Genomic DNA, 27,769 nt, shown 5'->3' on the forward strand with positions numbered 1-27,769 from the left:
CTTTTCTGCTTTCAATAGAGCACACACAATTATCATAAAATAACAAATATAATTAAATTATTTCATATAATAGTTTCTAAAAGGTCTATCTGTCATTGTAGGAATTCATTCTTTTCTTTTTCTGTGCCTTATCCTCTTTTCCAGCCTATCAGCTTTAACACACTGAACAGCAAACACAACAGGCTCTTTAAATTTAACTTTCAAAAAGAGAATGCGAGTCACACATTTCACTGTTTTCTCTTTCCTCCTTCCCTTTCTCCACTTTTTCATTCTGCCCTATGTCTATCCAGTCCAAAGATCTAAGCTGTTTTCATCTCTTTGACTGGGAGACCTCTCTCTGACTCTTTCCTCTTTATCTTCTCATCCTGGGAAGGCTCGAGTGTAGCAAACCCACTCCTGTTGAGGACTGAGTGTCATGTTTGACCAAGCTCTAAAAAAACCCCAATCACTTCACATCTCTCCAGTCCTCCGCAGCAGTCGCAACCTCCACTCTTCCATCTCTGAATTGTTTTTCCTGACTGCCTCCTTCTGTCCCTATCTCTCAAAGTTGTTATTTTACACTTATATTATATTTGCCTGTTTATGTAGCAGTGACTTCATGCTGTTAAAAGCCATTCTTGCTTTCATCAAATTTAATCAAAGGATGCAAAGCTCTACCAGCCGTTCTATTACTCTGTTTATTTCGTTATGATATTATTTTTCTTATATGTTCATAAGAAAATGTCCTCAAAGGATATCTTTTCCTGGACTGTGCACTGATGTGAATACAGTTCCCTTTACTGTGCCACTTAATACAAATTTTGAGTGGGATGTCCTTGTTATGCCAGTTATGTTAAAAGGCATTAAGATCATCCAGATTTGTCTCGTTGGTCTTGGTAAACAAATCCTTATTTTAAATTTTACTGTCCCATGTTTGGTCGTATATGTTGTAATGCCTAAATAGGAGAGATGTAAGTATGTGGTGAAACATCTGTGATCAACCAAGACCACACCAGGGTTTTTACAGGAATGAGTAACTGTAATTTAATGCATTTTAATGCTCTTTTAATGCTCCTAGAAATAATGCCTTCATATACACACATATTTATATACATATTTATATAAATATATATATACATATACATCTTTACCGTCGAGAGGCTGCAGCCATTTCCCGAATTCCTAGTCTTCCAGCCACAACATTTTCCCATTCTCTAGCTTTTTCTCCGCCTAAAGCTTCTTTAGTGAACATACTTCTTTACGATCAACTGGAAGCAGTTCCTTGCAAACACGTGGAACAAGTTAATTCTAATCTAATATATCTGACGAAATTGTTTTTATAAACGTTTTGTTTTTATTTTTTATGAATCATTTTAAATGCCACTGTAAACACATTTATAAATTGTAATGCCAATTAAGGTCTTAATTTAAAAGAATAGTTTAATGACATTTAATGATTTCTAATGACCCACGGAAATCCTGCACACACAATAATAACGGAAAAATATGATTATAATCAGCAATACATGCCTGCTTAAACAGGCTGACACTAAAAATATTATTTCCAAAACCTTCCAACTTTTCCCTCTTCTTTTAGCTGTATATATCTCGGTCAAACAGCAGATTATCCCCTCAAAAATGACACAACAGTCATGCAGTACCATTTAAATCTGATTTCTACTTTTTTATGTTCATTCCAGTAGAAGTGAACGAGCAACAGTGAACACCTTAAACCAGGGGTGTCAAACTGGTTCCAGAAAGGGCCGTGTGGCTGCAGGTTTTCTTTCCAACCAAGCAATAGCACACCAGACCCCAGTCATCTCATCAAGTCATCATGTTCAGATTGGACTCACTTGATGAGATGAATGGAGTCTGGTGTGCTATTGATTGGTTGGAAAGAAAACCTGCAGCCACACGGCCCTTTCTGGAACCAGTTTGACACCCCTGCCTTAAACTGTGTTCCCTTAGCTTTATGAGTGGCTCTTTATTGGGCTTTAACCTGCATGTTGGGAGATGACAGGCTTCTGATACTGTTAAGCTGAATGTAACTCAAAATAACTGACTGTGATGGGTCTCAACATGGGGGAATGAATTGGCCATAATTATTTCAAATGGACTTCCCTTTTACAGTGGTTTTCTGGTCTTACCAACCACTCAAAACACACTATATAATAAGTGGCATTCTTCCATTTACGCGCACAAGTGTACATCCACCAATACAGCAAATTGTTTAGCATCTAGGTGTGTCTTCATAAAGAGTACTTGTAATGTGGCAGGAAGGAAAGTTGAATTCAGCTTTTAATTTCCAAAATGTCAAGCAATTTGCCCCATCAGTCACGTCACTGTCAATCTTAAAGGCGGAGAGATAAGCGATTTATTCTTTTATGTTTTTGTAAGCCTTTTTTAAATGGCTTGGTTTGCCATGTCTTATATTAAGCCTCTGCTGTTTTTTGTGCAAAACCAATCAAGCATATTTTAGTAGATTAACATGTTCCAAGCAGATAAACTGAAATGACTATTACTGTTAAACATCATATAGATGCATCTCAGTAAACATCAAAATAATCATAAATATACACTACACACAGATTGGTATATATCAAAGTTTTATTTCTATTAATATTATCTAATGAAATTGTGGAAAACAACTAAAGTTGTACGCTCTTTTAAAGTCATCAGTCCCCTTTCCACTGAAAACTCCAAAATTTAAAGCCCCAAAGTTTGTACTACCCATGTAAGAATCACTTGTAATTAATCAGTGTTCTCTCCCATTAGTCTGGAAGATCTGTGACAGTCAGCCTGAAAGAAACCACACTACACCTTCAGACCTGCGGGTGGTTGTAACAAGAACATACAGGTGGTTCTACTTTTACGTTCAGTGCCAACAAGCTATAAGTAAATGTCTAAGCTTGAAAAGTAAAAAAAAAGAAAATTATTAACACGAATTTGGCCAGGTTTACTTTTTAACTGAATGATTAATTTAAACATAACCACAAATAACATTAATACCTACGTTAACCTACAATATTTAAGCAGATTGATATTAGGCAGCGGAAATACTCATAGTCCCTTGGCTTTCTCTAGGGATTACAACTGCTACTACTGCCTGGTTAGCCTAACTAGCCTAGCAGCCAGACTGGTTAATCAGAGGGACTCTGCCACTCTAAAAACATATTTTAAAGTACAATCAGAACCTTAATAAACAGAATATTCAAATAAAGTTCAGGCCCACACTGGCCTGAACCCTGCAATTTAACTTGGCGACAAATTTAAAGGTTGTCTTTTTTCGCGAGCAAAGTTTTGAGGTGTACTTTCTTGCTGAATAACAACTTAAAACAACTTTTAGTGTTAAAAATTGAATGGATAATTAACGACTGACTCACTGACGGTACAGCTGTGGTTAGCATGAGCTCCTACTCCGAATCCCTGCTGAGTAAGCAGCCGACACCGTGTAGTCAACAAATTGACTACAGAGATTAAGTATTGCGTTGTACTGTCTTGCTTAAAAACTTCTTTGAACATATTTTATGACCTGCTCCAGATATAAGCAACATCTAAACACACACCTTTATCAGTTACTGCCCTCGCCGGTGAAATAAAGCACTGCAGCACAACAGCTGTATGCAACCCCCTCAAAAGCCCAAAAGTAGTGGGTCTAAATTCCCAGAATAATAAAACCCCATGAAAAGTAGTTTACCTTAAATTATTTTAAATATGAACAGTAAGACTATCCAGTCTTTTGAAAGCTCCAGGCTCTGAGTAGCAATGGAAAAGGGGCTGTTTATGGTGTTCTTCTTAAAAATAAAACCTGCGATTTGTCATTTCATGCACAGTCAGCATTTTGAATTATGTTTCTGAATTCAGTTTCTATTTGCTTTCCACTCTTGTTGTAACAGTGCCCTAAAGTTGTGGTGAATGAGTATAATGCATCATCAATTTGATAAGTTCTGGACTTGTTTGTCTCAGTGTATAAGTACTGGAAGACAATTGACAGGAAGCACCAAAGGGGTTAGCAAGGGGTTGTTCTTTCATATATAGCACCCATTAAATGGTCAAGTCAAATCAATGGTGCTGATGCATTTTGATATCCAGAGCTAGAGCCAAAATGAAATGAAACTCTGTTTAATGCTGTTAATAATCAAAAACATTGTTATCTCAGATGTCTATCTGTTGTTCTTATCTACATTTTAACTCACATTCCTGCCTTTTCTTCCCCCCGCCAATGATGGCAGTGGATGAGGCAAAGCAAACAAACAGTCTCTTGTGAATGAAGTCGATTGAGACAGCGCTCATCTGCATGCATGAACAGCTCCCACAAAGTAACTATGCATATCAATCACACCCCTCGTGTTCAACAGGATTCGTGACCTTCTAAGGGATTCCTCTGGCAAGATATAGTAGAATGTACAAGACAACACACTTACTCACTCGCAAACTGACATATATCTATGCACACTTACATCTCAGAAGTGCTCACACACTCACTCTTTCACTGACAATCTCACACCCGCTGCTCAGCACTCTGTCACAGCTGTCAGTGGGGTTTGACACCGGCTCTCCTGTCTCATCATTAGTTTTAGTGAGAGATGTCCTGTCCCTCGAACAAAAACAAACATGGCAGGCTGTGACAAATCAATTAATCAGATGGGGCATTTGCCAATAGTTATGTTTCACTTACAAACTAATGTGTGTTGAATGTCTCTTGAAAAGTTTCCAATAATGTAAAGCAACTCCTGCAATCAGCAGCCCCCTCACCAGTTTTGATCAATAAATCATTGGAGGCAGATAGATTAATGTCAAAGCTGCTCTCTTTGACGAATTATCATTTTCCCAACTAACTGAATAAATGTACTTACGAGTTGGAATGTTCTAGTCATTACGGTAAAACTTACTTTAATTTTATCAAGTAGAAACTTTGGAGACTTTTCTTTTTTTGCATCATGTTATTCTTGATAAAAGGTTATTTATAAAGTTCATATTGACTTTCTTTCTTGCTGAGAAAATGTAATTATTTTGTAATAATTTGTTCCACTGGCATTCAATTTTTAGTTTGTTATGTGTGATTAAATAACAAATATGGGCCTTAAGAACTGCAAAAACCAATGGATAATTGACTAAGTAGTCACAATTATTAGTTTTCTGACTAATTTCCTAATGGCAACAAAAAATGAAACATAGGGATTGCTTTTGCATTGTTTGGCAATATTAATGTATCAATATTGTAAAGCATTCCTGAAAGACTGAAGTGAACTTTCTGCCTTAACATTATCACATTGTATGACTCTCTAATTTATTGTTAAGTCTCTGAGAGAAATGTGATTGTATGTCACTGTCAAAAAAAATGTGTAACTTTTTAGAAATGAAAAAAAAAAAAAAACGCTTTTACATGTAAATTCCCTTTTTTTTTTAGAATATGCTTTGTGGTCCTGGTAAAGCTTTTGTTTTAAATATTAGTGGAGGTGTAGATGAAGCCAGTCTTAAATGTTTCACTCTAACCTTTAACAACCCTTTACAAATATTTAAAATACATGCTAACTCTGATAAGAAAATAAACACCTGCTGAACAGTAATCATCTTTTAATTTCTAAAATCCCAATTTAGTCATTTATGTTTTCTCTCCCCCCACCCCCCTTCTAATAATAAGTTTTTTGTTTTGTATTTGTGATATATGCAAACAATCAGCATGTCAAACAAGGTGTAATTGTCTGCATATTTAAACAAAACTAAAGTAAACCAAGCAATCAGTGTTATGGACTTGGTGCATAGCATTTTAACAAAGCTCAATATTACACCTTACATTTTTTTGAATTGATAAAAAACAAAACAAAAAAACATGTGTTACTGTAAATAATATGTAAGCCTGGAAAATGCTTTAATTTCTCTCAAAATCAGATTAACTTTGAAAACAAACTACCAAGCATTTATCAGTTTACAGCATCTATGGTTAACGATTAACATGTCAGCATGTTCTAACTCTATTTAGCCATAAAAACAAGACATGCTATCATACTTATGAAAGAGATCAGCATAAAGAGTTTAAAAAGTTCAAGGTGAGAAAGTGAGTTATGGGATCCCTTAAAAGAAAATGTGATACCACCCATCCAGCCAGAACACTCTGCATCTGAATCGATCTTGTTGTGAGTTGAAGCAACTGGAACAAAGGCAAACCACAGAACAAACAGAGGAGCCTCATCCACTGGAATACAGGGACGAGTAGATGGATAATGGCTGACAGGGTTTTGGTTTCCTTACATTGTCACATTTCTTTGTTACTGATCTCAGTCTGTAGTTTTTTTATCCTATTAATCAATTGACTCAAATCTTTCTCTTTTTCTCTTTTTTCTTAAAGTCTTCTTCATAGTTTACAGGTTTTTCCTCTTGTTTCCATTTTAGAGTTATTTACTCCCAATTATTTTTCACTAAGTTTTCTTCTGGAGCTATTTATTTTGACGGTACTTTAACCTTACTTCACGTTCGTCCTTCACTTTGTTTTGTTTGTTTCTCACCTCACTTCAGCTTCATTTTTGTACTTCTTTTTTTTAACTTCTTCGTTTTTTTCCTCTATCACTTTCAACTTATGCTTCCTCTGCTTCATTTCATCCCCTTTTCCTCCCCATTTCCTTTCTTACCTCTCGAGCAGATTATGTCTACATTGTCGATCAGAAAGTTGAAGTAGCCAAGCAACCAGAGGCGAGAGCAGGCAGAGTAGCTGCTCTGCCTGACCTCCCTCCCTCTCCAGAGAAAAGTAAAACAAAAGCTAATGCAAAATGTCAATAAGTTCTATGGATAAAATTATTCACCATTAATACTAGCCTTTAGCCGTTTTATGAAACTTTACACTTATATTTCTTCATGTTTAGGGGTATTCTTCTTTCACAGATTATTTTTTCTGGGGCTAATAGCTAAGAATTAGCAATAGTTCAGCCTAAAGCTGGAGCATTTAGGCAGCTAATTAAAAAACAGCATCAAAGGTTTATGAGGTTCTAATAATCTTATCTTGGAGGTTTAGGTTTAGGAGGATAAGACAGGTGCGACCTTCCTTCCCACAGCAAATGCCATCGGTTTGCCCTGCAGCAAATCTTTTGACCATCTTCAAAACGCCTCACTGAATCAACTTAGATAAAGGACTTGGATAAAGAAAAAAAAAAAAACATGCCAGTGAAATTGAATTTTAATGTTTTGTAACAAACTGCAAAAATTAAACCACATGAAATAATGTATCTTATTTGTTTCCATTTTGTATAGTGAAATGTAATAGAATGTTTTGATACAACTTTACTTTGGTAATGTAAAATTTAATTCTAAGAGGTGCACAATAGAAAATACATTTTGGAAGGGATGTTTGTGTGTGTTTGTATGTATTTGTGTGGTTGAGGTTTTTGGAAAGAATCCAATGAACCAATGCATCCTTGGATGGATAATGAAAAGACAGAATGAGTAATGAACTGAATTTTCTTTTAATAAGATTTCCAATATAATATGCCTTAATCACATGTAAACATATATAGTTCTCAAAATTACATTGTGAAGCAGCAGGCCTTGAAAAATATTTTATAGGTTGTAATTTTTTGTGAACATTTCAAGAAAATGTAACAAGGACAGAGACTTCTTCTGAAGAGCTTGCTTCATTTGTACTGTATGCTAAGGGGAATATTGTTTGATGTCCTTTTAATTTGTTTCTGAGACAACTTTTACAATGGACCTTTAGGAGAAAATTGAAAATATTTTCAATTCAATCTAGTTTATTTATACGGTTCCAACATCATAACGCATGTCATGTCAAGGCATTTTACAGAGACAATACAGTCAGACTTTAAAGTTTGTGTCAAGGAAAATCAGCTGAGAGCATCCAGTTATTGACCTGCAAGACATGCTATAGGATGACCTATCCGTGATGATTTTAGCGTATATTTTGGCTACGTTCACACTGCAGCCTGAAGTGACCCAAATCTGATTTTTTGCCCATATGCTACCTGGATCAGATCTTTTCATGGCAGTCTAAACACAGATCCGATTTTTTCCCAATGTGATCCAGGCCACTTGGCTATGTGGGCCTATATCCGATACGAATCTGATCTTTTCAAATGCGACCTGTGTGTGAATGATCAGGTCGCATTCATCCGACCTGAACGCCATTAGTATCCGACATAGGTCACTATTCTGCTTCCTGCTACACAGAAGTGGAAAGAAAACAACAACCATGGTGGACGATGATGCAGAGAGCAATATTTTTTTTAACCATCTTGAAAAGATTGAGGTTTTAAGGTTTAAGCACTACATCCATGTTTACTTCCATAAACACAAAGTACGCTGGCCTGTGACGTCATTGCTTCCTCTACTGCGCATGCGGGACACTTAAGCTGTATGAATGCATATATTGCATATATGCATATATTTGGAAATGTGAACGGCAACGCAAAAAAATAGGATTTCATTAAAAAAACACAATTGAGCATCAAGGCCTGCAGTGTGAACATGGCCTTTGTCACTGACTCTTTAACAATCCCTCCGCCCCAAGCATGGACGTAACTACAGTGGACAGAAAAAACTCCCTTTTAAAAGAAAGGAACGCCCAGCACAACCGGGCTCAGTGTGAACGGTTGTCTCTCTCTCATAGATAACATAAATAACTTATCAAATAATGCAGAATAAGAGAAAATAGATAGAACGAACCAGGATAAGGGAAAAGTGGTCTCTATGTCATCCAGCATCATAAACATATTTCAGCATGATTAAAAAAAATGTATTTGTGTGCATTATTTGACTTTATCAGTTTAAATCACACATATTTTTCTTTGTGAAACTTTGGAAGTAGTCTCACTCTATGTTAGCATAAAAGTCCTGTCAGAAGTAATGTCTAAATCTCCCAACTACAGTCTTCTAGAGGTCAATACACTCTTATACTAAGGCCAAAAATCCTTACTTCAAAAACTACAAGCTGTTTCTATAAAAAAAAACTCCAACTCCTCAAAAGCACAGACAAGAAAACAAGAAAGGGTTCCTTCAATTTTTACCCTGGTTTCTTTCAAACGATTTAGCTTTTTTATGTTAAACATTAGTGTTTCCACTATGGATTATCTTGAGCTACCAAATACTCTACTGAGTGACTTGACATAAGCTCAAGTAAGAGTTTTTACTTGAATATGATGTGCATATATGAAATATCAAAGAACAGGACATGAGGCTTGTGTGAGCAGACTGCAAAGGTTCACTTTGTTGGTTCTAGATTTATTGTTTAACCTGGAATCTTAAATCATCCACAAAACTATATAAAACAGAATTTAGCCACTTTGATAAACTATAAATCATAAATGGTGATAATCAGAACAAGACAATTAAGCCAGACTATAAAGATAATATTTTTGAGAGCAGTCATTGTTCAAAGCCCTACAGAGAGATATAATACATATATCACTGCCATTATAAAATCATTTGTTTTCCAATTAAAACAAAAGGTTGGCATAAGCCACGTGTTCTGAGTTGTGGAATACAACCTGCTTAGAGCCCAGCAGGTTAAATTTTAATTTGTAGAACATGGCAAGACATTATAGAAATGTGCTAAAAGAAGTTGCTATGGATGGTTTACTCTAGCACGGGAGCCTATTACGCAAGAGTTTAGTGTCCCAGACATTTCTTTTTTTTCCTTCTGAATCTTATTTGTCTTCAGACGCTGCTATGTGTGCAGTCGAGCTAAAGTTTAATGTAAACAAGCCGCCTACTTTCTTTCTGTCCACTCAATAATAACAGTTGTAGAGTGTGGTGAAGATTTGTTCTTGCTGTGAATCGATGCTAATCACATCATCATGCTGCCCCGTCCCTCATTCTTCTCTCTGGGGCTTCACACTCCTCTCTGGCCTCCTTGTCCTCGCCCGCTGCTTCTCCTGCTCCATCTCTGTCGCTCCCCTCCTCCCTTCTGTCTCCCTTCATCATAAGCCATCTGAGGCTGCTTGCATGTAAGCCAACTCTCCAGAAGGGTCAGCACCATGATGATGCTGATTCTGGAGTTGACACCAAAGTAGAGAGCTCCCATCGCGCATCTTTCATCCATTATTTGCTCACCAGCTGTGACTGATGACTGTTTTTAACATGTTGTAAAGCAGACTTTATGTGAAAACCTAATTTACTTTGGATCAATAGGACAAGTGAGATAACACGCTTTTCTAGAGTGGTTAGCTCTGATCCTTGCATACGTAACAGTTAAAAATGACCTTGTTACAGTTGACCACTCCACAGGAAACCCTAATTTATTTTTCAGCTGCAAATCTCAGCATCCTATAAGCATCTTTTACGTTGATAAAAACTTCTTATACAGTAGCTGACAGATTGATTCCTTTTTCTGAGCTATAGTGTGACCCTGAAGATCTCCATCCATCCATCCATCCATCCATCCATCCATCCATCCATCCATCCATCCATCCATCCATCCATCCATCCATCCATCCATCCATCCNATCCATCCATCCATCCATCCATCCATCCATCCATCCATCCATCCATCCATCCATCCATCCATCCATCCATCCATCCATCCATCAAGTTTAGTTTTTGGTTTCATCAGAGATGGACAAAAAACTGAGTACTGGAAGCTGGTGGACCACTTTGTGACATAGAATGGAAAACACGGGAGATTATTGTAGATTTAAAGGAAAACTGGAATGGGTCAAACTCTGTTACCATCATTAAAGAAAAGGAGATGGTGGAGTATAAATACCCTCATTTTCACATATGTAGCAGACAGTATTGCTTGAGAAAGCTTAGGTCCTCCAGTATTAGCAACTTAATGCTGCATATATTTTATAAAACTGTTATGCAGAGTGTGATGTCTTCTGTCCTCATCAGTGTTAGAGGAATTGACATAGATAAGCTCAGCAACCTCATTAAGAAGGATGGTTCTGCTCTCAGAACTTCTCTGGAATGTCTGGAGGGAAGTTTAAAAAAAGAAATGCCTCACAATATATAGAAGAACATTATGGACAATTTCTAAGCATTGCCCTCATTAGACTTTTGTAAAAAAGAGTGTCTTCATTTAGAGGCCTCTCCTGACCTGCTGTAAAGCAGACCACTACAGGAAATCCTTCCTGTCTGCAGCAGCTTGTTTAAGAAATCTCTTTGAGTAATACCACATTTGTTTTCTATTTGGGATTAATAAAATGTTTATGAATTACATTGAATTGAACTAAATGTAATCTAGTTAATTTATGCAAATTAAATAGCAAAAAAAACCAAACAGTAATTTAAATTAAGCCATATAAAGGCTTAAATCCATTTACATACATTTCAATCGGATTCTAACTAAATGAGAAAATTGCTTTGCTCGACCTTTCCTCTGTACAAATCTATAATTTCATATCTATATATGAAATTTTAAATGTTAGTTTTATAACAACATAAAGTTTACTGTCATACTCTTCCTGTGTTTTATAACGTCCTCTTCCTGGAGATTTCAAGTCATCTCATGTTTGATCTGATACCCTTATATAATGAGACTGTTGTATTTCTACTAAACATTAACATAAAACTTACAGTATATCAGTCCATGTTTTAATGCTTCTGAATATCCCACATGAAAAAAAAAGAATAATATATTTGTGTATTAGCAAAACACATAACTATTTTAATGACAGATCTTCATTTATTTTTGCAGTGCTGGTTTTCTGAAAAAATAAAATAAAAATTGGCTAAATAAATATCCAATACTGACTGCTCTCAGTCAGAAAATTTGTCTTATTTCTAAATTCCAAGCCTGTTATCATACTAATTATATTTGACCGTATTTTACTGCTTGTGTAAAATTAACTCAGCATTTGGCCTTGAAGTTCAATGTTTGGACCTCTAACTTTCTCGAATTAACATGCCTGAAAGGTAGCGGAAACGACAGGAAATTGAGGGAGATAGACCGGAAGGCACACCTAATAACTTATGTAGCATAGTAATGGTTTTTGATACAGTAAGGGTAATTTTTCTTTCAATGTAGAAAGGGGGGAAATACATTTAATACTTCTTTTAAAATCTAACTGACTAATTGGTTAAAAATACATCAAACACCTAAAGGATTTTCAGGGTTTGTCTTTTTCCTTTTTAGGCACTTATCAGAGCGTTTGACATTCATTTACTGTAACATGACATAGGTCCAGTTAGGTTTCAGTTTTCCAAGAAATATCAGTGCCCCTTGTCGGAAATTGATACAGATAAAACTCTTGGATTTCTGGAAAGGCTTCTATTCATGCAGACGCAGGTGTAATGTGATATATTTATTCAACTGACTCATCAATACAAGCTACAGCATCATTTGTGTACAAAAGAGTGACCTTTTGGCTGCTGGCTTTGTTCTTACTAAAAATATAATGTTCTCTATCTCTGTTTGCCTGTGTGCTTACATTTCTGTGTGTATGTTTGTGCATGTGTCCACAGCTCCAGCTAATGCACAGATTGTGCACTCCGGTGCAGCATGTAACGTCAAGGACGATAACATAAGCGAGAGAATTTACACCATCAAAGAAGGAGACACACTAGTGTTGCAGTGTATTGTTAAAGGACACCCACGACCACAGGTAAGCTTCAATCACACCTGCTGAATACTTTTTGTGTATGTAAGCAGTTTAAGATGAATTTTCATTCCTTACAAACAAAACTTATACTTAGTGTCGAGGGAAATTTGGAATCTGCTTAAAGTTATCCTGACAAAATCACAACATTAGCTTGTTGGTAGTCTAACATTACAGATTTCTCTAAAATGATAGGCAGATAAAATGTTTTTTGTTGTGTTAAGCTTACTTGATGTAAGCTTTCAGTGTTTTAGCTTAAATGACATGTTAAAATACTTCATGCAAGCTTTTTGACAGCTGATGTACAAAACTCCTGTGTTGTTTTATGTATGAAATTACATAAAACGTTGCAAGGAACTGGAGTGAAGTAATCACTTTCAAGATAGCTGGTGACTTTTATTTCAAAATGGATGGTAATGTGGTAGATAGAGTCATACATCACTTTTCATTCATCTTCTATATAGAGAGAATATTCAGTCTGCTTTGATCAGCCCCCATATCCTGTCCTTCCTGGAAAACTCAATATTTAGGAATGTCTGTCTCCTAGTCTTTCTCGTTTATCAGTCTCAGATTTAAGTTTGTTTTTAGAGTTAAATATAGCAAAGCCTGAGGTCTTATCAAGTTGCTGATGTTGTTAGAATACAGGAACACCTTTGTAAAGCTTGCAGAGCTTAACTTTGTTTCCATGGTGCTGCTGCTACATGCCAGCACTTTAAGGTAAAAAAGCTGGTGTATAGAGAGCTGAAGGCAGGGTGGGTGAGTTCTACGATTAGAAAGGCCCTACCATTGGCAAGCAACATGTCATGATGTACCTGTGAGTAATTACAGTGTTTACAGTGTCAAAGTGGCTCAGTTTGTGTTTATCCTCACTATTTAATTTTTCACTCACTATATACTAGAGTGGTTACTTCAGTGCAAAACTTGCCATTAGACTCTCAGCTGAACTTTTGTGAATCCTGTCTCTGGCCTCAGTCTGTTGTCATGTTAACAGCACTGTCACAGCATTCGGTTAGCGCTCTGCAAATGGTTTTCATGAGTTGGAACAGCAATAGAGCAGAGAATGTGCTTTCTGGCTTAAAGGTCACAGGTTTAATTCCACAAAACAACTCATTGGATAAATGTGCTCTGTGCTGTTAACAATTGAATCACAGCCATTGCCTTGAGCAAGGTTAACTCTGCCACTGCTAATACTTAATCTATAACATACAGACATACAGTTCTGAAGAACACAATAAGAGCTGATATATAAAGATAAATTGAATATCAGCAAAGAGAGATCTGAGGGAGGGTTTGTTTGATTTCTGCTTCCACATCATTGAACAGACCTCTGTCCATTTTTAGCCTTTTTAGACCATATGGACATGTTAGATTTTACCCGGTCTAATAAAAAATACAAAAACAAAAAAAAGCAGCCTTTTTACACAATATTGTACTCCCCACTAATGTTGCACTTTAAAAGGCACACTTTTCTAACACCAAGATGGAGTGTATGTTGTCAAGAAAGTTATGGAAACTTTCCTTTGGGATTTAGGCATATATTGACATTGTTATGTCATTAATTTACTGCAGATTTCTTAGTAGTACATCCGTGGGATAAATCTGTTCCACCACATTCTGAAAATGCTTCACTGGTTTGATATCCAGTGACTCATCAAGCTATTAGAGCCATTGTTATGTTCCAAGAACCTGTTTTTATATGTACCAAACCTTACAACACTGTGAATTATAATCAGACCAACGTGATCAACGTGACCATCTGTGGTCATACAGGGACAGACAGTGCCGACAACAGCACTGAACTAGGCTTAAACATTTTGAATGGTGCACGACTGGTAGTAAATGTCAGGTTGTGTGCAGGTTTTTGAGGACCCAACTGCAGAGTTGGAAGGAGGCAGAGATGAGTTTTTGCTGATTAAATGCTGATCCATAAGCAAACAGAAGCCAAGTCCAAAAACAAAATACAGAAAACCAAACACTAGAAGATGCGAGGGAAAACAGACATAGGAAGCAAAGAAAGGATGAATAACCAGCAAATACTAACTGAACAGGAGGAATATATATGGCAAACAACAAAGATTGGGGTAATCAACTGATTGGAAGCAGGTGTGGACAGAAGAATCTAGAAGGGAGCTAGGGCAAGGTGACTGACGCAAGAGGGTAACGGTGGGTAAACAAGAAATACATACTGTAAGAACTCAAATACAAGCAGAAAACAACTCAAAATGGTAATAAAACCAATGAAAACACAAAAGGAAACTTAAACAGAACCAAAATATGCAATACCCTGGCAATAAAGGTCCAAATGAAAGACTCCCCCACACTATCAAACTATACTATAAGGCAGGATGGATACATGATTTCATATTGTTTATGCTAAACTTAAACTCAGCCATATAAATTTCAATGCTAAAATCAAACCTCTTCTAAACCTTTTAATAAAAATTCCAAATCTCTTATTGTTCTGTTCTCATGACTAATTATTAATTATCGCCTTAGCTTCCAAATTTAGCAAACAATACTGGCACCTGATAAGGTCTTCTGATGTTGTAGCCCATCTGCTTTAAAGTTTGATATTTCTTTGTGGTAATTTAAATAACTGCTGCCTTTGTACCATTTCAAGAAGGCCTGCAGATTGTTTTGATATCAACAAATTATATTTTCTCATCAGTAAATATTACTGATGTGGATCTTTTTTAGACCCTTATCTGCAAGAGAGATAACCGAGCATTTAAACCCTGGTTTCTGAAATATTCCAGGGGATCCATTTGAAATTTACAACATGCAGCATTTAAAACAACTTGAATACTATTTGTCCTGCTGCTCAATTTGAATGGTTTTGGTATCTCCACCACACCTTGATACCTAAAAACATTGAGATGTTCCCATGAGGTTGGCTTATCACTGTACATTTTAACAAGCCTTTAAGCAGTTGTAAAAACTAAATAGGATAGTGAGTTTTTATCACAGCATTCAGGCACTAACAAACTACGAATATACAGCTGTAGGCTATATATGTCCAAACATATATGAATACAAAAACGCATCCAGTTCACACATTCACAAGAAATACAGTCTATATACATGTAAACAAAAGGCGCACAAAACATGACCAATACTTGGGCACTGTTTTATTCATGGTGATATGATGCTAGTGGACATCCACCCATGAGGAAGACTGCTTTTCTCACCTCACACAATTCCACACAGATACACACATCCCCTCTGCAGATACCTCTTTTCACTTCATATCTGTCTCAGGAAAATCATGCACACATGCTCTCACACATAGCAGACATAGCAGGCATGGGAAGCAGGAGTTCACTCCAGGAAAGCAGAGGGGTCCAGGATTACAAGTGTGTGTGTGTGTGTGTGTGTGTGTGTGTGTGTGTGTGTGTGTGTGTGTGTGTGTGTGCGTGTGTTTGTCGGGGGGAGAAAGTAAGTTAATTTGCTTCTGTATCTATGTTCAAATTTGCCTTTAAAGATAAGGCTATACATGCACCTCCACATATTAAAACATAAAATTTTCAGCCATGTGCCCTGAAAAAACAATCAACTTTCTGATTTTTTCAGAGTGGGGGAATATCAATCAATACACCGGATGCACCACAAACTACACATACAAAACAAGTTTATTTCCCTGGAGCAGTTCAAAGATGTAGGAAATTGCGTCAGTGATTGCTTATTCTCTGGGCTGGAGTTGGGAGTGTATTTTGAATAATGATTGCACTGGTCACATTGTCAGAATGTAAAAAAAATATATCTATATATGATGTGTGCACACTGGATTTACCCTGCCTCTGGCAAAGAGATGCTGGCTGAGCGACTGTGTCTGCTGGCATGTGCACATGTGTATGTACAAGTTTGTCAGTGACAAACTGTGCATGAAGGCTTACAGTAACAAACAAAAGCAAGCAGAGTCAAAGAGATGGAAAGCTGAGTTTTCAGCAGTGGGATCTTCCCTGCAAATTGTTGCATTTAGACACTATGGAGGGTTGCTGAAGTACCACACTTTGATTAAGTAATTTATGCGTGTGAGAAGTCAAAATGAGCCATACTGACATGGTGCTTTGGCATCTCTATATGGGTGTGCATAAATAACATAAGGATAGTATTCTCATACAAATAAAGAAAAACTTAAGGTCAAAATATTTGTTGTGCAATCAGCTGCTGCAATAGCAGCAGCTATGCAAATGCTTATGGATATGTCAGTATCATAACACCCTTTTATAAAGTCCACAATTTCTTGGTGGGCTTTATATCCAGTATATCTTTCTGGTGACAGTAGAAGCAAACAGTGTGATGACCTCTGTCCAGCACATTCTGCTTGAGTAGCACACTGCAGTATTCTCCCCTTAGTCCCTTTGGGCTTACAGAGTTTCCACTGCATTCCACTTGCTGCTTTGAAAACCTGATCCCTGTCACCTCACCGTCTCCTTGAACATGTTTACAGTTTATAATACCGTGTCTTATATTACTCATGAACTCATCATTGTGTTTTTATTAGTAGTATCAAACTATTGTTAATGCTTTTGCTCTGTTGCTGCTTACGTGACACACATAGTACAAATCTCAATAAGGAACCTTAGAGGGGATGCTGCTTTGACATTAAATGAAAATCGCCCTCAGCTTTCCAAAAGCTAAACAACACATAAAAATAAGAACAAGTTTAGTTCTGGATATTAGGTAATGCTGCTCTTCAGAAAACATGTTGGCTTTCTCTTGTGCCCATAAGGGAAAGTTTGCTCGCCTTAAGTTGTGAAAAAGTAGTGCATTGATCCTGAAGTGCTGCAAAGACTTTAAGCATGTTGATTTTCTAGTTGCAAAATTGTGCAATGGTGTATGTAAATTGCTGAAACTTTTACCGTCCGGTTGGCACTATGGAGCACTATTTTCTAAGACCATTTATTGGAGTAACTTCAGGAAACAAGCAAAAAGCTGCTTTGTCTCACTCTCGTTAAAACGAGGAGGACCTGCTCAGATGAAAATGTACTGTTTGTTAACTTTATTAAAGAAGCAAAGAAAAATAAACAACATAGAAACATTTTACTTGTCAAAAATGTATTGTAAGAATCTCTAGTGGTCAACAAAAAATATGGGTGCTCACTCACCCATTCTCCACACTGTGATAAGTAATATGCCAAATTGCAAATGTATATCAACATCTAGTTCACCTACAGTATACATCCACAAACAAACAACAACAAATTCATAACAAACAAAAACCCAGAGAAATGAACATCAAGTTATTTCTTCTTTAATGGCTCCTACATTATTCACTATAGAGACAGTTTCCCAAGCTGTAAATCTGATAAACACCAAACAGTGGGAAAGTGGTGGCCTTATGGTTAGAGAGCTTGTATTCTTAGAAGGCTGCAAGTACCCACTTCCCTCCTGCCACTCTGGGTCCTGAACATGAACCATAGCCCCTGATTGGCCCTGACCTGCCCATTTCCTTCTAAGGATTTGTTTACACCTAATACAAACAAGGCACATTACAATTTTGCATTTCTCACAACAAATCATGCAGACTAGGCAGCGAAATTTCAGTAAGCTCACTTCACCGCATCCTGAAACAGAAGGAGCTTCAACAGCATCCGTCTGTCTAAGTCTCCATGATTTTACCTTGGTTTAAGTGAGTGAGTCACAGGGTTTTTTTTTATTTTGAAAGCCGAGTAATGGTGCCAGTACCCCTGGGTCCACCAGATCCTCCAGAGATGTTCCCAGCTCTGCAAACACACCTGCTCCTGGAGCTGCAGCTGGACAACGGTCACCTCTTGCAGTACTAAATCTGTCCAGGACCCATTATCAGGACCTGCTCTCCTGCCTCAATGGACGAATCAAACTTCAATGTGGTTTTGAAGGAAAAAATCTCTGCTGCGCTTAGCCTACATCATTGTCACATTCAGTCCTTAATTAGTTAACATGAGATCAATGGAAAGAAAATTTCAGATTGCTGAACTTTTGCTTTGTGCATTCACACTTCCACGGCACTATTTGCAGTGACACTGTGCTCTAATAGCCTAATTTGTGTGCCCCTCGCATTGCTTCAAGTGCATCTTTTGCATAGTTGGCTGTTAATTTGTTCCTGATCATGCCTTGACATAGGAATAACACTTTGACGCGCTCTATTGACCTTGTTTGTGTTTGATGTCAATCCACATTTAGAGATAGGTGAAATGCAGAGGTTGAATTCCCTTTGAACTGAGAAATAAAGTTGATCATCCCTATTCAGCCAGAATACCCAGATCGATCCTAATAATAATTTACACAAATCAAACCTTGTCTTCTTATATTGCAAGGGGAAAAAAAGAAATATATTTCCATTAATCAGTTTTTGGATAGTGTACCTAAATGTCATCACTGAGAGCATAGTACAGCCAAATTCAAATTCATTGTCGTATGCACCAACTTGGTCATTAAAACCTTCTCTCTTTCCACCTATTTGACGGCAGATATTTAACAGCTGAAAAAGAAAAATGTTTTTCTGTCAAACTTCACAACAGTTTTTTTTTTTTTTGTTAATTCCTGCAAAATACAATTTTTAATATAAAATTTGCATCCTGTGTCAACAACAGCCATGTCTCCCTCCGCGGCGGAGGGAGACATGGCTGTTGTTGGGCTCGCTGTCTGAATGACGGCGCGCACTGATACGAACAGAGAGAAAATAGGACCAATTGATAACGACGTGTGACTTTTTCCACTACAATGTTTTTGGGATGCAAAAATATCGCTCTTTTGAACACATAATGTTTTGGGAAGAGAAACGTTTTATTTCGCTGGCTCTAAAAACCTGTCGGACTACTTTCGGCTTGACCAAAGCTGGACGATAACTCTGCTCACAGGACGCTGCCAGGGGTAAGTCAGTGTGATTGCATGCCGCTGGTGATGGGGATGCCATACAGATTCATGTCAAAAATACCGAACTATCCCTTTAAAGCTTGACGACCTTTTTCCTCCTCTCGGAATCCGCAATGAACAGGCGTTGCATATAGTGTAAGCATTGTCATTTTCTGCCAATGTGAAGAACGACCATACTGGTGAAGGCATGTTTGTCTACTTCCCCACTCACTGGCTGCATGCATTGGATGTGACGTGCCACTGCGCGTCATGGCTTGTGTCGTCAAAATAAAAGTCGTTACTCTTGAAAGCAGTTTCCGCGTTTTTATTAAATTATCGGCTATTTTTATCGGGAAAATATGGCTATCGGGCCGATAGAAAATAAGCCCAAATCGGCCCGATAGTTTAGGTGACCGATATATATCGTGCATCTCTAGTTTAGAGGTTGGTATTTATGGTTTAATATTTTTTTTTCCCAATAGTTTGGCTAAGACTGCAAGACATTACAGTTAAGCAACAGAAAGATATACTATTCTTAAAAATAAACATAAAATAAAAAACAAGAACAAAAAACATTGTGTTTTTTTTTTCAATACTAGGATATTGATATTTACTACTACTCTTGTAGAGTCAACTATAAAACAAATAATTGAATAACAGTATAAATAAGCTGAAGTGATTGTAACATTGATGCATACCTGAGAATACTAATATATTTTTTTGGTCTTAATTGGCTATATTGCTGTTCTGACCCTTTCTGTTCCTGTTCAAAGTAGCTATTCCAACAGCTGAAGAATTTGGCTAAATGATTAAATGAAAAAAAAAACTTCACTCCTCACTTTTATGAAGTGATGAAATAAATTTTTTTTTGATAGTTCTTAGAGTGAAAGCTTCTTATTTTTTTTTTTAAAGCCTTTATTTTAGCAATAACAAAAATAAGACTGAAAATAAAGGTAACAAGTCTGAGACTTGTGTCCAAATAACACTCAAGATCTCAAGGGACATCAACATTCTCTTAACAATATATTTTGGTGTGTTTCTTTCTTGGCAACTTGTTTTTTTTTATGTTCTACTAAAAACAACTTCTGTCAGAATAGCAAAAAAAAAAAATATATGTATATATAAAAAACTTTAGTGCTCTATATAAATCAGATTAACAATTTCTAAACAACGTAGAATCTTTTATAAGTCCCTGGTTTCTCTCTTTGGAATGGGAGCTGCTCATGTCCCACATCCAAATGGGTCTATTTAAGATTGCAGGAATATGATGTAGAGGGACTGATTGTTCTTTGATTTTTTTCTAGATTCTCAGTAAAGGACTAAACCACTTAATACCTCTATGTAGCACATTGCTGTTTAATGTGGCATGCTTTAAAAAAAATAGAAAGGAATCAGTATCCTCTTATATTAAGATGATCATCTCTTTCAATCTTTGTACTCTTCTCTTTCATTCTCTACCAAAGAGGATCCAATTTAGCCATGGTCAGGCCAGACCAATAAATGGCTGCTTTACAGAAAATGAGTCTGATTGAGGATTTATCCAATCTTTTATCAAGACTGATTGTTTACCTTTGCCTGAGCCAGATTGGATTGAAAAAAAGAGCTCTCGCCTTCATCCGTACAGAGGGGAAAAAAATCCAATCATTTCTCTTTCTGTCTTTCTTTCTTCATTTCTATATCTCACTTTACCTTCATATTGTCTCCTTTTTATCCTTACCACTCCTAAAGTACAAAGTCATCATGTCTATTTGTTTAGATCTTTCCTCTTTTTCCCATATGTTTTTTTCTTGATATTTTTCTCTGACTTTGTCCATGTTGAGTTTTTTGGTGTATTTCAAGCTTCTTATCCTTCTAAACATTAGTAGTGGTACGAATAATTCAAATGGTTAAAACAAGTCTGTTAGAGAGAATTTGTGAAAAATAAAACAGTGTTGTGCAAGTTTTTCAGAAGATTATGAATAATTAAATTAAATAACTAGAACTGAAAATTATAGTTAAGCCGGGCGTACACTGTGCGATTTTTTCCGCACGCAGATACTGCTCACACTGTACTACTAAACCCTGCGGTTTAGTCCTACATTTTGAGCTCACAGCTCACGATTTATGTGCGGCCCGACACTCTGATGCGATCTACCTGCTCACACTGCACGACTAAAAAACAAGTCGGACTGAGCTCTGCAGTGAGATGGAGCTGCTCTGACTCGTCTATCCGAAAGCCAAACAAATAGAAGGGGAATATGAAGCGCACTAGAGTGAAACGCGCTGCCTTGGCAACCTTGTGCAAATTTGTGCTGAAAGCCTTAAAAAGAAAAGGCAACAAGGTTTTTGGAAAAATCACATGGCTGGGCAAACTTGGCTACTAGGGTCTGTCAATTTGACAGACAGAACTGCATTTCACTCATTGCATCCCCGCCATGCTTCTGTGCTTACAGAAGAATCTTTGTTTGTGCATGTGCACTGAGCGATTTGCCCACGACGGACCTCACAATTCCAGATCGGGATGTGGTCGTCAGAGGCTGATCGCCTCTGAAAGTCAGCCCGATTGAAAGATTCTCACACACAAAATACCACAGGTTAAATACAATGATATCTTTATTAGCTAATAATTACACAGTATTATTATATATAGTTACTATGCAGACATCAAACACTATTGTATACTGTATGTTAAAGGAATAGTACACCCAAAACATGATTAGCCTTCATTTTCTACTCACCCCCATGCTGAACAACACTCTGGAGTACTTTTTTGATATCTCAAATGCATCTGGAGATCTGGGAGGCTTCTTGCTGTCTGCTGACATTCAAATAATGGAGGTCCATGGCGCCCGAGGCAGAAAGGTCCATAAAAGTCCACAAAAAACGTGTCAATATTCCTCCATACTGCTCGTCCAATGTATTCCAAGTGTCCTGAGTGGGTAGCATCCAGAATTTACTCGAAACGAAGTCATTTAGAATGTTTTTAGAGCATAAACAGTAGTGTATAGGATTTCCTGAAAGCGCGTTCACGGCGCTACGGAAACCGCGGCAGACCAACCCAGACGAAAGTGCGCATTCAGCTCAGCAAAGAACTCATGCTCTTCCTCAACACTGAAGTCCTCAGACATTTTTCTTTCGTTGTTTCTTTCTTTGCACAGGTAAACAGCACATTTCTTCTTCTACGCTTGCATTATTGGCAGAGCAGACGCTGAATGCGCACTTTCATCTGGTTTGGTCTGCCGGCTTCCGTAGCGTCATGAACGCGCAGGTGCGCGCTTTCAGGAAATCCTATACACTACTGTTTATGCTCTAAAAACACTCTAAATGACCTTGTTTCGAGTAAATTCTGGACGCTACCCACTCAGGACACTTGGAATACATTGGACGAGCAGTATGGAGGAATATTGACACGTTTTTTGTGGACTTTTATGGACCTTTCTGTCTCGGGCACCATAGATCTCCATTATTTGAATGTCAGCAGACAGCAAGAAGCCTCCCAGATCTTCAGATGCATTTGAGATATCAAAAAAGTACTCCAGAGTGTTGTTCAGCATGGGGGTGAGTAGAAAATGAAGGCTAATCATGTTTTGGGTGTACTATTCCTTTAAAGAATAACAACCCTGGTCAGTAAGCAAATTATAGTTATAATCATTCAACTCATAATAATTAATTAGTTTTACCTTTGATTTGACTGACATATTAATTACTATGACTTCCAGTTCTAGTTATTTAAAATATCCCTCAGAAACTTTTTCACAGTGATTTTCTCAAGAAAAAGAGCTTATATTCTTATTATCAAACGATAACAAAAGCTGATAAGGAGATTATTGGTGTGTGTTAAAACTGATTACACCCTTTAATACCACAACAGCGAGAGATTGATCTATAAGTATAAATCATGGCAGCCTATGTGTAATTCTGTAAATAATCCTATGTTTAACTTTTAGGTAACAAGACAATGTTGTTGGATTGATGATTTGCTTTCACTTCTGATTCATAAGCAATTAGTCCTATGCCTCCGGCGCCTTAGCAGCTGGTGTTTTCTTAACAGCCCCGGTGTTACGGCTGTAACAGGTATAAGATGCATTAACCCCTAAAATGAGTCCAGATTAAATATTTTCATTAAAAACAGTCAGATTTGTTTCTACTTTATTCCTTGCAATCCAATCATCCACTACGACCTGACAATGAGTAAAAAGAAGTAGGAAACTAAAAAACTGATTATTTGTGCGCACACATGGTACTGCGACTGCACAGCTACGTTCACCTCAGGCATTGATGGACTGGGAATCCAGGGCTGTTGGCCAGCCTCATTCAGTACTCATACAGGTTAATCATCTCATTGTCTCAAGAAATCTATAACTATTTTCTCGTGATAACAAGATATTAATCAGGTTATCTCGAGAAAACAATTAATTGTTTAACCTTGATGATGAGATAGTTATGTCATTATCTCGAGAAGTCAAAACAAAAAAACAAAAGTCGAGTAGGAGACCCCTCTGGGCTTCCGTAGATATGACATTAATCTGATCAGACATATATTTGGTTCTCTGATGTAGGATGTAAACTGAGGATTGAGTATGGCCTTGATTTTGTAAGTAAATTCATGAATTCTCAATCTACTGCTCCAAAGTGGTCTGTTCTAAGTTTCCAAAATATGGAGAGATGCTGTTCAGTTTTGGAACACTATCACCTGCTACCTTACTACCTATCAACAGGGTGGCCTTTTACCTTAGAGTTATGGTACAACTGCCTTTAGTGATTAAAAGTCAGTGTCAGTTTAAAAGATTTGGTTTGTTACATCACAAAATTTGGCAGCATTGTCAAGGTTTAAATACTTTTGCAAGGCATCAATTTTTATTTATTTTATTGATTAGATCATTGATTATTTTCAGTTTTCATAATTTATCATTTGAAGTATAACATAATGTCTAAGCCTAATTCTTTTAAGTATAACATAATATTATACTTAAGATAATCCTCTGATAAAGTGCTTGAAACATTTTTCTATGTGGCAGACAGCTGGGCTTTTAGTTATCAAAGCACCTTTTCCCTCACCTACAAAACTCATTTTACTTCCAGACATAAGCCATGCACATGCTCTCATGGCTTCTTCAAGAAGACAAGAGGAGAGTAAATGGTTTTTCTGAAAGTGATTCCTACCTCCCTATTATTTATTCATGGGTCTGCTGGTCATTGCAACCTTGAGACTCGTGTGATAAATTCTCTACAGGGGAATGGTGGAAGAAGCTGTAACTGGGAAGAGTGGAGAGAAGAAGTGGAGAAGCGCGGTCTAGAATATGGGTTTGGATTTCTGTCCTTGAGGAAAGAACGAAGGGCGATCGATATTGAAGCTGAGAGTGAGGCTGATCGGGTGGCACCACGAGGCTGCACAGGCACTCAGCAGGAACACAGCCTAGACATAAACAAGGTCACTGCTGGACCCTCCCCAGTAGAAGAGAAAGAAGCTAAGGGTAATATCAAGTGAATCAAAGTTCAAGAGATGATTATAAAAAGATGTCTGCAAATGTGTTTAAACTTTCAATTGAAAGAAACAAAAAGTTAGTTTTATTTTTATAGTGCATTCGTCATGAAGGAAGATTGGCTTTTAAACAGAAGAGAGAAGAAAATATGTGCTACCAACAGCCTCAAGATTTTCTTCTGGAATTTAGATTAGTTAAGAAAAAAAAACCATGAGATGTTTTTCATTTTGATTTTAAAAAAGGTTCATATGAAAGCAAACTCTAAAGAGAAATATAAAAAACAAAAAACATTGTTTACTACTGTGTACCTAGTTTGCTGATCAGTTTTAATGTTTATTTGTCATATTCCAAAGTTCTCACTCTTTAAAACAAACAATAAAGAAATGCTTTTTGATTCATATTTTTAATGTAGTTATTATTGGAAATGTACCAAACATGAAACATTGGATCTGTTCTATAAAGGCTAAACTTGATAATTTAAAAAAAATATAAAAAGAAAAAAGTTTTATTAGTTTCAGAGTTTTTTTGTAAGCTATTTTACATATGGTAGAAACATCTTTAAGATTACCGGTACTCCTTTTTCATTACGGACTATTGCCTCCTATATTTAGGAATGTTCAAATGACTTAAATTCAGTTTATTTACATAAGGGCAATTCGCAACACTTCATCTCACGGAGCATTTCAAAGACAGTTCAGTCAGATCATACAATCAGATTGGTAAAAATAATAATAAAAAAATAAAAAAAGCTGCTTTCTAGCTCTAGCACAGTACACTAGCTACTCCTGGATAAGCATGTAGTGACAGTATTTATTCGCTTGCATTGTATAATTTACTCTACAGCAGTCTCTCACATTGGACATGTACACAGTGGCAGTGGAAATAATAAAAAAAAAAATCTGTTTTAAACAAGAAGAAATCCCCAGTAGAACCAGGCTCAGTGTGAGTGGCCTTCTGCCAAGGTCGAATTGGGATTCAAGGTGACAGAAGCAGACGTAAGGGATACAAAAGGCACTGATTCATAAATATTATCTATTAGAAAGAATAATGATAAACTAGTTCCATATGTGACTATAAAGAAAACACTTCCGCAGACAAGTAATGAGCCAGTTGAGAAAGGGGAGAAAAAGCCTGTACAGATAGTCACAGCTCATAGCTATGTCTACAAGAGAAGTAGGACTAAACACTGAAAAACAGCCCCAACTCTATCATCTGGTGTAGCCCAACTGCTATTTCTTTCCAGGATGCTGTCACAGCCAAACAGCAACAGACCACATGAAGCCACTATGATGTGAAAAATCAGACAGAACATGAAGTTAGGGTTGAACTTCCAGCCTTGGGTGTCCTAGTGCCAAGTGCACAGATGGACGTCCTTAAGCTTGAACATGTTGTTCACTATGGATAATACATTACTTGCACAGAAGTCCTATAATGAAACACCAATCAGGTTCAGCCGTCCAATTGTCATTGTTGTCTTTCCCCAATTGGCGTTGAAGTCAGTCAGTAGAATCTTGGAATCCTAGGAGGGAATCAAAAGGAATACTTCCTTAAATAACCTAGTTTGAACTCTACTAACTAGATGAAGGCTTAGATGAAGATAGGAGGTTTGCTTACATTGAATCCTCAGCTAGATCAAAACAGTCCAATCCAAGGTCAAGTTTTATAGGTATCTCAGATGGCGCCTTACCTTCCAGAGGTGAATTTATCATATTTAGGTTCTTTATTTAGGCTATTTATATTAGGTATTTTAGGTTTAGGCAGGGATCATCTTTATAATGGAATCAATATTCTCTAAAATACAATCATACAATCATATTGTTTATATTATAAATATTAGAAACAAATGTTGGCTGGGGACAAATTAGCATGTGAGAAGGGAAAGCTGGAATCAAAATCCCAACTTTCTCATTTCAAGAACTTTACTCTCCACACTTCACTGACTAGAAGAGTTTATTTATGGATTAAATTTAGAAAATAAAAGTAGTTGGCTTGGATTTCAAAAGGCGATTGCTACCTTTAATGTACTCTAAACTTCTAATAACTAGTCTGTAAAATGAGTTTTTAATGGCTCACATGCTTTGATAAACCTGACCTGACAATTGGCTGGCAAACAGTTCCGCTGAAGGTTGGAACAAGAGTGGCTGAGAGTGAATGCTGCATTTACTGTCGCGGAGGAAATAAACTTGTAGTTATCTCCTTTAAGCCTTCGTAAATTAGATTTTGTTAAACTGATTCTGGTCCTCACAGTCACAGAAATGCATCTAATGGCAATCAAGCTGCTGCATGGCTTATGATTACATGTCTATTTGAGCAGAAATCTGAACACAAGAGAAAAACGTTACACAATACATCAATTTTAGAACAAGGTTCAGGATCCTTGACTTTGAAGAACAAAACAACGATCAAATCAAATTGATTTTCATCATAAAAGCTCTTATGTGTTAGAATTGTCCCTGGTTGTTTGACTGAATGTAGCAGAGTCCTTTACATCTTGTCTGTATTTTTGAGTATCTCTGGAGTGTCTGCTGCCGTAGCAACGCACTGTACATGACTGAGTAATCTCTCAAGCTAAAAATAAAAAAGTCCTGCATAACATCTGCATGTATGTACTTGCAACATGAATGACAAAGACTGAAATATTATTGAATTTTCTGGACATGAACAAAAGGCTCTTTGTAAGCATTTTGAAAAGTTGCAATTTTGTTACATTTCATTTTAAAATATGGAGCCTTTCCTATCTTTGCATTCTATGTTCTATTTTTTCTTAATGTTCCAATATTGGTAATTGTTGGAAATAAAGGTTTACCTACACACCCATTTAATTATTTTTTACAAAGATTGCAGTGAATACAAAACTGCATTCAGTCAATAAAGGTGCAGTAGGAGATCTTTTCTGACAATTTTTTTTTTACCATGTGGCTTGAAGATCTCCCCACAGCTGCTTAG

At 36.9% G+C, this 27,769-nt stretch overlaps 1 protein-coding gene across 3 annotated transcripts in view; it reads left to right on the forward strand.

Moving 5' to 3' along the window:
* The window catches only part of mdga1 (MAM domain containing glycosylphosphatidylinositol anchor 1), a 240,539-nt gene that overhangs the window by 67,377 nt on the left and 145,393 nt on the right, over window positions 1–27,769 (forward strand). For all 3 annotated transcript variants that reach the window (XM_015378249.1, XM_015378250.1, XM_015378251.1), the window contains one exon: window positions 12,391–12,530. In XM_015378249.1, the coding sequence (XP_015233735.1) occupies window positions 12,391–12,530 (140 nt within the window). The remainder of the gene's footprint in view (window positions 1–12,390; window positions 12,531–27,769) is intronic.

Source organism: Cyprinodon variegatus, unplaced genomic scaffold (genome assembly GCF_000732505.1).
Source record: "Cyprinodon variegatus isolate N-32 unplaced genomic scaffold, C_variegatus-1.0 Scaffold167, whole genome shotgun sequence".
In the NCBI taxonomy this organism is placed as follows: Eukaryota; Metazoa; Chordata; class Actinopteri; order Cyprinodontiformes; family Cyprinodontidae; genus Cyprinodon; species Cyprinodon variegatus.